Source organism: Arachis stenosperma, chromosome 8, assembly GCF_014773155.1.
Source record: "Arachis stenosperma cultivar V10309 chromosome 8, arast.V10309.gnm1.PFL2, whole genome shotgun sequence".
NCBI classification, from domain to species: Eukaryota; Viridiplantae; Streptophyta; class Magnoliopsida; order Fabales; family Fabaceae; genus Arachis; species Arachis stenosperma.
Genome location: NC_080384.1, coordinates 48,073,060 through 48,085,599, shown reverse-complemented (window position 1 = coordinate 48,085,599; position 12,540 = coordinate 48,073,060). Strand labels below are relative to the sequence as shown.

At 29.1% G+C, this 12,540-nt stretch overlaps 1 protein-coding gene across 1 annotated transcript; it reads right to left on the bottom strand.

The window, feature by feature from the left end:
* Nucleotides 1-2,855: 2,855 nt before the first annotated feature.
* LOC130946599 ((-)-germacrene D synthase-like) lies at nt 2,856-5,589 on the bottom strand. Its single transcript, XM_057875396.1, has 4 exons — nt 5,359-5,589; nt 4,979-5,261; nt 3,904-4,279; nt 2,856-3,133 (listed from the first exon to the last, which is right to left on the bottom strand). The coding sequence occupies exons 1-4, from the start codon at nt 5,491-5,493 to the stop codon at nt 2,926-2,928; spliced, it is 1,002 nt and encodes a 333-aa protein (XP_057731379.1). The 5' UTR covers nt 5,494-5,589; the 3' UTR covers nt 2,856-2,925.
* Nucleotides 5,590-12,540: the final 6,951 nt, after the last annotated feature.

Genomic DNA, 12,540 nt, shown 5'->3' with positions numbered 1-12,540 from the left:
CACGAATTATAAACTTAGAGTTCGAATTGATACAATTCGAATTAGTAGGGAGACGTGCTTTGAAGGGAGTTCGAATCAAGTTGATTCGAATTACTCTATTTTCGAAACTAGTAGTAATTCGAAACGATATAATTCGAATTACTCCCTTTTCGTAACAAATTCTAATAAATTTTTTTAATTAATTTATTTAAATTATACTACAAAAAATATTTTATTCAATGCAAAATAATTTTAAAAAAATAGCTTAAAAAATATTTTTTAAATTATTTTGCATACAATAAAATATTTTTTTGTGGTATAATTTAAATAAATTTATTAAAAAATATTCATGAGCTATCAAGAATGGGCAGAAGAGTATTGTATAAAATTCGAATTGCTCACCGTATAATTTGAATAAGGCTTGGTTTGGTAAAGCTTTTACTTTTTAAGAGTAGCTTATGGCTTGGTTTGGTAAAGCTTTTTGAAGATGTGCTTGTGCTTTTTAAAAGCTCAAGCTCCTCATTTTGTGTTTGGTAAATCAAAAAGATCATGTGCTTGTGCTTGCAGCTTTTAAAAGATCGGGGTACTCTTGAAAGCACCTAGGATAGAGCTTTTCAAAGTTGGCTTGTGCTTTTCAAAATTTAAAAGTCTAATATAACCTCATATGTTAACTAATTTTCAAATTTAATGTTTGCATTTATGTCTATTATAGTATTTTTAAATTTTAAAAGCTATTTTACCAAACACAATTGATGTTGCTTATGTTTATTAAAAGTTGTTTTTGATTTGATTTACCAAACATAAATGCTACAACTTTTGAAAAGCCATCTTTTAAAAGTTAACTTTTATAAGCTACTTTTAAAAAGCAAAAGCTTTACTAAAGCTTTTTAGGAGGTGCTTGTGCTTTTAAAAAGCACAAGCACGTCATTTTGCGTTTGGTAAATTAAAAAGCTCAAGTGCTTGTGCTTGCGGCTTTTAAAAGTTAGGGGTGCTTTTGAAAGCACCTAGGAGGGAGCTTTTCAAAGCTGGCTTATGCTTACCAAATTTTTTTCATTTTCCCGCACATATTTCCCGCTATTATATTGCCATTAAAATCTTCATATATTTCTAACTTCTCTTCCTAACCTTCATAAAATCTAACACAATCTTCATATATTTTTTATTTTTCAACCTAATCTTCACAAATTTCAACACAAATCATCTCTATCACATATAGGTATGAACTTCTATCTATTTATATTATTTTTTTTGCGTTAATTTTGTATTTTTCAGTAGATCTATTATCTTTGTTTATTTTTTTCTGTTCTTTGAAACGGGAAGAGGTTGATGAAAACCAATCATAAAATTTTTTTGCATGAGCATTAGTCCAAATTATAATAACAACATGTATATACATATGTAAATATAGATATATACATAAGAGTAGTTTATTTGAGATATGTGTCCCATTTTTTATGATCTGTAAAGGTGAGCCAATATACATAGGTGGGTAATGGACGTACCCAGTACTAACATTGGATTACATACAAATTTTATGATACTTATATAAAATTTTAAAGTTAAAAAATAAGAATTTATTTATTATATTTGTTTATTATGAATTTTTTATTTTAACATTATTTTATTTTAAAATATTATATAAAATTTTAAAGAATTTGAAAAAAAAAATTATTTTTTTGTTATAAACATGTTATTATAATTTTTTCAACTTTTAAAAGCTGTTTACCAACACAATTATGGTGCTTGTACTTATTAAAAGCCATTTTTAATTTGATTTTACCAAATGTAAGTGCTGCAGCTTTTAAAAAGCTGTCTTTTAAAAGACAGCTTTCATAAGCTACTTTTAAAAAGCAAAAGCTTTACCAAACTAAGCCTAGCCTATGAAAGCTGTCTTTTAAAAGACGACTTTTTAAAAGCTACAGCACTTGCGTTTGGTAAAATCACATTAAAAATAGTTTTTAATAAGCACAAGTACTATAATTGTGTTTGGTAAAACAACTTTTAAAAATTAAAAAAATATAATAAACATATTTATAACGAAGAATAATATTTTTTTTCAAATTTTAGAGACCAATAATTTAAATATTTATTTGATTTACTCTCTGTATTAATATAAATAGAGTTATCATTAGTCAATAATAAAACTTGTACTGATACGTCTATTACCCATTTATATATATTGACTCACTTGTACAAATCACAAAATATGAGACACATATTCAATAAAATTATATGAATTGTGTTAGAATTTGTGAAGGTTGGTGATTAGACAAGGATAATAATATAATGTTTTTAAAATTATTTTACATAGAATAAAATATTTTTGTAGTATAATTTAAATAAATTTATTAAAAAAATTTATTAGAATTTGTTACGAAAAGGGAGTAATTCGAATCAACTTGATTCGAACTTCCTTCAAAGCACGTCTCTCTACTAATTCGAATTGATACAATTCGAACTCCAAGTTTATAATTCGTGACATGTTGATTCGAATTACGTGTTGTCAATGCTTTCAAGTAATTCGAATTATATCAATTCGAATTACATACAAATCTAATTCGAATTGTATTGATTCGAATTACATTAATTTGTTCTTTAGTAGAATGATGTATCAGAATTTTATTTGGCTGATTTAGGTAATTTTAAACTCTCCTTGGCTCATATACGTTTTTAAACTCTCGAATTAAATAAATGTATTGATGCATCTACGGTTGATTTTATACTTCTGGAGCTTGTACTTGTTCTCCCGATTATCCTCTTTGTTCTTATTCTGCTGTAATATAGGACATTCCGTTAATTATTTAACTTTGATCTTATGATGAGACTAAATTGAAGTTAAATGAATTTTTTTTTAATTCAAATAAGACACTTTAAACCTTAAGAACCAAAACACGCCCAAACGTCTTTGTACTTTACCCTGTAATTTCTTACCAACCCTTCAATTGCCTAAGTGAAAAGTTTCAATTCATCTATAGTTCCATAAGCATCGTATGTATCATCAATAATTGACGTAAAAGCCAACAGTTTTGTCAATATTTTTCTAGCTTGAAAATATTGGGGCTCAAAATAAACCTCTACAACCCAGTTACAACATTCCACAATTCTATCTCGAGCATATGGAAAATTTGCAGCAACATCAAGCTTCTTCCACCACCTAAAATTAAAGAACAACAACACAATAACAATGACAAGAACAAGAAGCATTCTTGGAAAACAATATAATAACAAGGTTATAAATTATAATATGGTGTGTTTAGTTAAATAAATAAATTTAGTGATTGATGTGATTGATTCGGTTAAGACTTAAGAGAGAATAAAAATTGGTTATTTAATAATTAGCAAAAAAATCACCTCCAAAATTCATGCATTATGAATTCAAAATTCAAAATGTAATTATCAAATTAATTATATTATGTTTATATTAAAAATTAAACATCAAATCAGTCATATAAATAAAATATATATTAAAATATAAAATATATATTAAAAATAAATTATATAATAATATATATTTATATATAAAAATATAATAACTAATTTGTTAGCTAATTATTTTGTGTGTATCAGGATGCAACTTGCACAAGCTATGATTAATCAGATGTCAATAAATTATAACTTAAATATCTTAGTCTTATTATTCTCACTTAAAAGTTTTGAATTTGAGTCTCACTCCTAACTTTTTTGTAATAAAAGATATGGTTAATTAATCCGGTGAGTGACAAGTCCAGCAATCCTACTATAACATAAACATTTAAAAAAAAAAAACTAACAGTCTAACTCTCAATATATATCGAAAGTAAACATTTTAAACTTTTGTGGAACAATATAAACATTTAACCAAAATGATGAATTATATTTGAAACTTATTTAACGGAGTAGGAATAAGTAGGATGGTTTTGTGGTAAAAATTAAAGAAGAGCTTACTTGCAAATGTTGCCAACTTCTTTCCGATGCAAGTTTTGTAGGAAATTAAAATCTAATTTTGCAAGAGTGAGTAAAGTGGGATTATGGGTTGGATCTTCTTCATATATTGAAATAAAACGCCGTGCCTCCAATCTCGGCAAACCTTGGTGTAAAGGTTGCCTTAAACTATACTTGACTTGTGCTGCAAGAGAAGCCTTCAATTGGGTTGCAATGGATTTAAGTTGAGTGGAAGTGAATGCATAAGCTTCATCTAATATCTCTTCTCCATGAATTCTGACATGACATGCTTCATACAATTCTAGCAATCCCTCCACATCCTTCACAAGTTTTTCACTGAAGTTTCCATTCTCATCATCCTTGAATTTGTTGAATACATCTAAATATTGTTCCATACAACAATGAACAATCATAATATTTAAGAAAAAGTTTAAGAAGTCAATATTAATTCAGCCAACTAATTTAAAAATCAACCAACAATTAAAAAGAAATGAACATTAAGAAGAAACAAGTAAAACTAAGATTTAGGAATTAGAATTCTGGATTTAGAATATAACATTTAGGAATTAGGGTTTAAAATTTAAGATTTAAGGTTTAGAATTAAAGTTGATTGGCAACCGTGAATAGTGGGTGATAGACTGATAGTAGTTGATAAAATTGTAGTTTTGGTAGAAAGAAGAAATAATGAGTAAAAAAGGATGAAAAAGTAATTTAAAAAAGAATATGATTGGGTGGATTTATTTTCTTGTGGTCCAAATACTATCAGTGATGCAAAATTGAATTAGAAAAAATAAATAAAGTATTAAATAAAAATATATATACATATATAGTTACATACACATTAACAGAACATCTAGAAAAAACATTTATAATGAAAGAAAGCTAATGTTTTAATATTGCTAACTATAAATAACCAAAAAAAAAAAAGACAGAGATAAAATCAAAAAGCAAAAACTTTAATAATGACTAAAATGAAAATAACCTAATATTATGTATTATATTATATAAAAATTAAATTAAGATTATTTAAAGCCAAAATATAAAAATAACCTAAAAAGAATAGGAATAAGGTATATACTTGGTGAAACGTGATATCCTTGTTGCCTTAATAACCTAAAAAGCAAAGCAAGTAAGCGAAGGTTATCATCAACAATTATTATTTCTCCATTTTTGGTATAATTCTTGTGAATTTGTTGCAGCAATTCATCAATCTCGCTTTCAAAGTGATAATGAATCCCCAAATGACAGATTAAATCAATCAAGTTAAGTATTTCTTCAATGGGCTTAGAGACATCAATAAGCATTTTGACAACTTGTTTCTTCAGTTTTTCAATTTGTGCCTTCGTTTCATCATCAAATTCCTGCATTATTATATCCATATAAAAGATATATCAGTTGATTATTATTGCATTTGCATGCTTGATGAATAAGCAACAATATAGAGAGAGAGATATATACCATGGATTGTGAAGCATATTGAAGGAAATAATCCTTCCAAATACTAGGATGATAATTTGCAGTGTTTCGATCACGCATGTTGAATTTTGCATCCGGGTTGAAGCAATCAAGTACTGAAGTGTTAGTAGTACACATCCTTTATTTCTTGATCAATATTGGATTCTATATTATAATAACTTCTATCATACCTACTCATATATAGGAAAAATCTGTGGTACAGAGAGAAAAAGGATATATATAGATACATTTGGTTATGAGAATAAAATAAAATATGACGCTAGAAGTAAAATATAATAGATTAAGATATATATATAAAATTTAATATTTTTATATTTTATTTTGTGATAAATTAAAATAAATTATGAAAGTTTAATAATAATTATATAATTACTTTTACATGACAACAACAATAAAATTGTTTTATTTTTATATAAAAAATATGATGAGTTATATTTAATTTATAATATGTTTAATACAAAAACTAAATATTCATAAGTAAATGTAAATGTGAGTCATAACATGTGGGTTAGTCCGATTTAACCCAACAATTTATAAAATAATTAACATTGATCTTAGCTCGTCATACACTAAAACACTGGTCAATTTAACATGACCCGAATACTTTTTGGATTAATTGGTTCATCTATCTCATAAAATTTGTGGTTCATAATTAACCTTTGATGACAACGTTGAAGGGAACTAATTGTGGACCGTGTGCTACTTTGTGGTTCTCTTCGCTTAGAGTCGAGTTGCTTTGAGCGATAAAAACAAATCTCAAAATTTGTAAATTTAGTGGCTTTAAACTACTTCTTTTCACGCACGTGTTTGGATTATTCACTCACATTTTTTCTACTTAAAATTTAAGAAAAATATATCCTAAAGACAACAAGGATATTATTTGTAGAGTCAATCGAAAAAAAACTTTAATATGTTGTGATAAGAATGGGACGTGGATGTCCATTTCCTATACAAGGCTTACATTCTCAAGGGAGAATGGAATTAATGAAGGTTGGAAATATTTCTTCTGTATCCTATAAATAGGAGATTAAGTCTCTGTTGATGTTACACAACAACAAATATTATTCTCTCTTTATACACAAGCAATAATAATCTTTCTTCTCTCTTTCATATTACTAATTTTTATTCTTTTTTTATATATCTTACTATAATATTCGTAAATATACTAATCATATCTATTATATTGTGATAATAATTATGGTGAATATTACAATTAGAATTATATAATTATACTTTTATATTGCCTCTTCCTTATTTATTTATTTTACAACACGTTATCAGCACGAGATTCTGATCAAATTTTTAAGAATACTCAGGTAATAAATTTTCATTATGTCGAAACTCTCTTATCTTGAATTCAATGCTCTTGATATATCTGGAAACAATTATTTATCATGGATATTAGATGCTGAAATCCATCTTGATTCAATGGATCTTGAAGATACCATTAAGGTTGAAAATAATACATCCCAAAAGGATATAGCCAAAGCCATAATTTTCCTTCGTCGTCATCTTGACGTATGATTGAAAAAGGAATATCTCATATTAAAAGATCCTGCAGATATGTGGAAAGACCTTGAAGCAAGGTACAATCATGTGATACTTCCTCAAGCCCGATATGTTAGAGAAAACTTTTTCGACCTTCCATGCCTCGAACGTGCTCCTGCAGCAGCAGTATCGAGAAAAAGGACTTTAAAAATATTCTAAGTTAATTTCTTGCCTTCCTGTTACTAAACGCAACAATGAATCACTTTTAAGAAATCATGAAGCGCACCCAGCTGGCGCCGCCCCATTTCCTGAAGCAAATGCGGCAAATCATAACCCCAGAAAAGGTAAATAGCAAGATTTTGGTAATAAGAAAAATTATAGAAGGAAGAAGAATTATATTCACAAGAAAGGATCTCACGAGAAGTGGGATAAAGAAAGAAACAATGGGCAAAGTAAATCAATTGAGGATAAATACTTCCGTTGTAGTGGAAAGGGCCATTGGTCACGTACATGTCGTACCCCAAGGCACTTAATTGATCTTTATCAAGCATCCTTGAAAAAGGATGACAAAGAAAAGGAAACAAATTTTGTTTCAAATGATAAAAATTTCACCACTCATTATGATGTATCTGATTTCTTTGAGGATCCTGAAGGAAATATTGGTCATTTGATCAATGATGGAATAATTTAATATGTGGAATTGTTAAGTATTCATGTAAATAAATAATGTAAAGAACTTATTGTTAACTCTTATTTTCTATGAATTTTAGTTTTAAATGTGATATATATAAATAATGAAATATTAATGTTTATGAATTTTGAAATCATTAAATGTGTAAAGTTTTAAAATAAAATTTTAGTATATGACATTATTTTTATGTACAGTGTTTATTAGAAAAATAATTTCGATCAAGTATTCAATTTAACTATGCATACTACTCATTTTATTATTATTATTATTTGTCTTTGAAGAAAATGGCAAGGATATATAATGAAGATGTATGCATTGCGGATAGTGCAAGTTTGCACGCTATTCTCAAAAGTAATATATATTTTACCCATCTGGTGCCAAAAGAAGAATATGTTAATACTATTATTGACTCAGACAATGTGATAGAAGGCTCTGGAAGAGCTATAATTTTGTTTCCTGGAGGAACAAAATTTATAATAAATAATGCACTATTGTCTACGAAGTCTCCAAGAAACTTGTTGAGTTTTAAAGATATTCATCGAAATGGATATCATATTGAGACAATGAATAAGGGAAGTCATGAGTATTTATGTATCACAACTCATGATTCAAATAAAAATGTTATATTAGAAAATTTACCCTCACTTTCATCTGGGTTATATTACACCAAAATTAGTGCAATTGAATCACATGCCATTATAAACCAGAAGTTTACTAGCCCAAATGAATTCATAACTTGGCACGACCGATTGGGTCATCCGGAAACAACCATGATGCGGAGAATTATTGAAAACTCCCATGAACATTCACTAAAGAATCAGAAGATTCTTAAAACTAGTGAATTTTGTTGTGCTGCATGTTCTCAAGGAAAGCTAATTTTAAGGCCATCACCAGTAAAGATTGGATTTAAGTCTCCTGAATTCCTAGAAAGGATTCAAGGTGATATATGTGGATCTATTCATCCACCATGTGGATCTTTTAGATATTTTATGGTTCTGATAGACGCAACTTCGAGATGGTCACATGCGTGCTTATTATCTTCTCGCAACTTGGCGTTTGCGAAATTACTGGCTCAAATTATTCGATTAAAAGCACAATTTTCAGAAAATCCAATCAAAGCAATTCGTCTTGATAATGCTGGTGAATTTACTTCCCAAGCTTTTGATGCTTATTGTATGGCTAATGGAATAAGTGTTGAACATCCAATAGCTTATGTTCACACACAAAATGGGTTAGCAAAATCACTTATTAAACACCTCCAATTAATTGCTAGACCCTTACTTATGAGAACAAATCTTCCAACCTCGGTTTGGGGCATGCTATTTTACATGCCGCAGCACTTATTCATTTGAGGCCAACAAGTTATCATCAATTCTCTCCTATGCAATTAGCTTTTGGCCAGCAACCAAATGTTTCCCATTTAAGAATATTTGGGGGTGCGATATATGTTCCCATTGCACCACCTAATCGCACCAAAATGGGACCCCAAAGAAAATTGGGGATATATGTTGGATATGATTCTCCCTCTATAGTGAGGTATCTTGAGATACAAACTGGAGATGTATTTAAAGCCCGGTTTGCGGATTGTCATTTTGATGAATCAAAATTTTCAATATTAGGGGGAGAGAATAAGTTCCCTGAAAAGGAACTTAATTGGAATGCATCATCCTTAATGCATTTAGATCATCGATCAGGGCAATGTGAACTAGAAGTTCAAAATATTATACATTTGCAAAGAATAGCAAATGAATTGCCTGATGCATTTTCCGATACAAAGAGGATAACTAAGTCGTATATACCAGCAAAAAATGCCCTAATTCGAATTGATGTCCTAGTTTGACAAATTGTCACCGAAGCAAATACACGCCAGAAGCGTGGCAGGACTATCGGTTCCAAAGACAAAACTCCTCGAAAGAGAAAAGAGGTAAATACTATTCCTGTTAAAAAAGACATAGTAGAGACACCTGCAGTTGTCCAAAATTCTGATATAGTTTTAACGCCAGAAGACGTTCAGGTACCTGAAAATTGTGAAAATGACAAGATCTCGATAAATTATGTCTTTACAGGAGAGAAATGAGACCAAAATAAGATAATTGTCAATGAAATATTTGCATATAATGTGGCATTAAATATCATGCATGAAAGTAAGGATCTTGAGCCAAGATCAGTTGAAGAATGTCGACAAAGGAATGATTGGCCAAAATGGAAAGAAGTCATGAAGGCTGAATTAGACTCACTTGCAAAACGTGAAGTCTTCGAACCTGTAGTCTGTACACCAGAAAATGTAAAACATGTTGGATACAGGTGGGTATTTGTGAGAAAATGAAATGAGAAAAATGAAGTTGTGCGCTACAAAGCCCGACTTGTGGCACAAGGTTTTTCACAGAGACCCGGTATAGATTATGAAGAAACGTATTCCCCTGTAATGGATGCGATAAGATTACGTTATTTGGTCAGTTTATCTGCATATCATAAACTATATATGCATTTAATGGATGTGGTAACAGCCTATTTATACGGCTCATTAGATCGGGATATCTATATGAAAGTCCCTGAAAGACTAAAGATATCTAAACCATCCAATGAATATTCGCAAGGGTTATACTCAGTCAAATTGCAAAGATCTTTATATGGTCTAAAGTAATCTGGACGAATGTGGTATAATCATCTTACTGAGTATCTGACCAAAAACGGATTCAAGAATGATGATATCTGTCCATGTGTTTTTATAAAGAAAACTGCATCTGGATTCATTATAATTGCTATGTATGCTGATGATTTAAATATCATTGAAACTCCTGAAGAGATTCCAACAATTATAAAAACTCTAAAAGAAGAGTTTGATATGAAAGATCTTGGAAGGACTAAATTTTGTCTCGGCCTGCAGATCGAACATATAAAAATGGGATCTTTGTTCATCAAACAACATACACAGAGAAGATCTTGAAAATATTTTATATTCATAAGTCACATCCCTTGAGTACCCCAATGATCATAAGATCTTTGGATGTGAAAAAGGATCAATACTGTCCTAAAGAAGAGAATGAAGATATCCTTGGTCCTGAAGTACCATATCTTAATGCTATTGGAGCGCTAATGTATCTTGCTAATAATACACGACCTGCTATATCATTTGCTGTGAATTTATTAGCAAGATATAGTTCCTCTCCAACTAGAAGACATTGGAGTGGAATCAAACAAATCTTTCAATATCTTTATGGAACGGTTGATATGGGATTGTTTTATCCCTATGGATCCAAGTCACAACTAGTTGGCTATGCAGATGCTGGATACTTGTCTGATCCACATAAAGGGAGATCTCAAATAGGATATCTGTTCACATATGGTGGTATAGCTATATCATGGAGTTTCACAAAACAGACATTTGCGGCAACATCCTCTAATCATGATGAAATACTAGCGATACATGAGGCAAGTCGCAAATGTTTTTGGCTCAAAAGTTTGATCTAATATATTCTGTCATCATGTGGACTGATTGATCATAAGATAGCTCCAACTGTCCTGTTTGAAGATAATACAACATGCATTGCTCAACTTAAAGGTGGATACATTAAAAGTGATAGAATAAAACATATTTTTTTCAAATTCTTCTTCACTCATGATCTTCAAAATCAAGGGACAATTGATGTCCAACAGATCTGTTCAAGTGACAATCTGGCAGATTTGTTTACAAAGTCACTCCCAAATTTTTCCTTTGAAAGATTGGTACATGAGATTGGGATGCGCCGATTTCGAGACATTAAATGATATCGACAAGAGGAGGAGACTGTATTCTTTTTTCCTTGGTCAGGTTTTTTTTCCATTGGGTTTTTCTTGACAAGGTTTTTAATGAGACAGTCCCCATCACAAAGGATATTGTACTCTTTTTTCTTCACTAAGATTTTTTTCCTACTGGATTTTTCTTTAGTAAGATTTTAATGAGACATATTCCTAAATGGTCATCCAAGGGGAAGTGTTGTAATAAGAATGGGATGTGGATGCTCATTTCCTATATGAGGCTTACATTCTCAAGGGAGAATGAAATTAATGAAGGTTGAAAATATTCCTTCTGTATCCTATAAATAGGAGGTTAAGTCTCCGTTGATGTTACACAACAACAAATATTATTCTCTCTCTCTTTATACACAAGCAATAATAATCTTTCTTCTCTCTTTCATATTACTAATTTTTATTCTCTCTTTATATATCTTACTATAATATTCGTAAATATACTAATCATATCTATTATATTGTGATAATAATTGGGGTGAATATTACAATTAGAATTATATAATTATACTTTTATATTACCTCTTTCTTATTTATTTATTTTACAACATAATAATGTATTGATCCTTCTCATTTGATCTTACAATAGTCTTTATTATTTTTGGAAATATTTGACAAAAAAATATTAATAAAATACTAAAATTTACTCTTTTTAATTTTATTTAATGCACTTCGCAATAAATAAATTAATTTTAATTTTTTTTGTCTTTTTAGTATTACTGTATTATTTCTATGTGGATGATACTGAATTTTCTGTAAATATCATATATAACATCAATTCTTCTATTGAGTCTACAAAAAAATGAAATAATCAATTTGCAACATTTTTTTTATTTTTCATTTATAAAAAAGGACAGAAAAATTTATCATAGTATAAGATTAAGGAAGTTATTTCAATAATTTATGTTAAATTTTTGCACAATGATGAGTCGAAAAGGTTAAAATTATTTAGATATAAAGAACCAAAGTTACAAGTTGATAAATGTAAATTTTTTAGTTACGAAGTGAATGTTGTAGGGATTGACAAAAGAGTATTTTTTCTAATAATTTTACTAGTTGTTAGACCCAAGTACATGATGAACAATTATAACTATGCATTTGTTATATGCAAATATATAAATTATCCTGACTATTTTTTCACTATGAACTACAATCCTAAATGAGATGCGATAAGGAAAAAAAGTTACTCACCTATT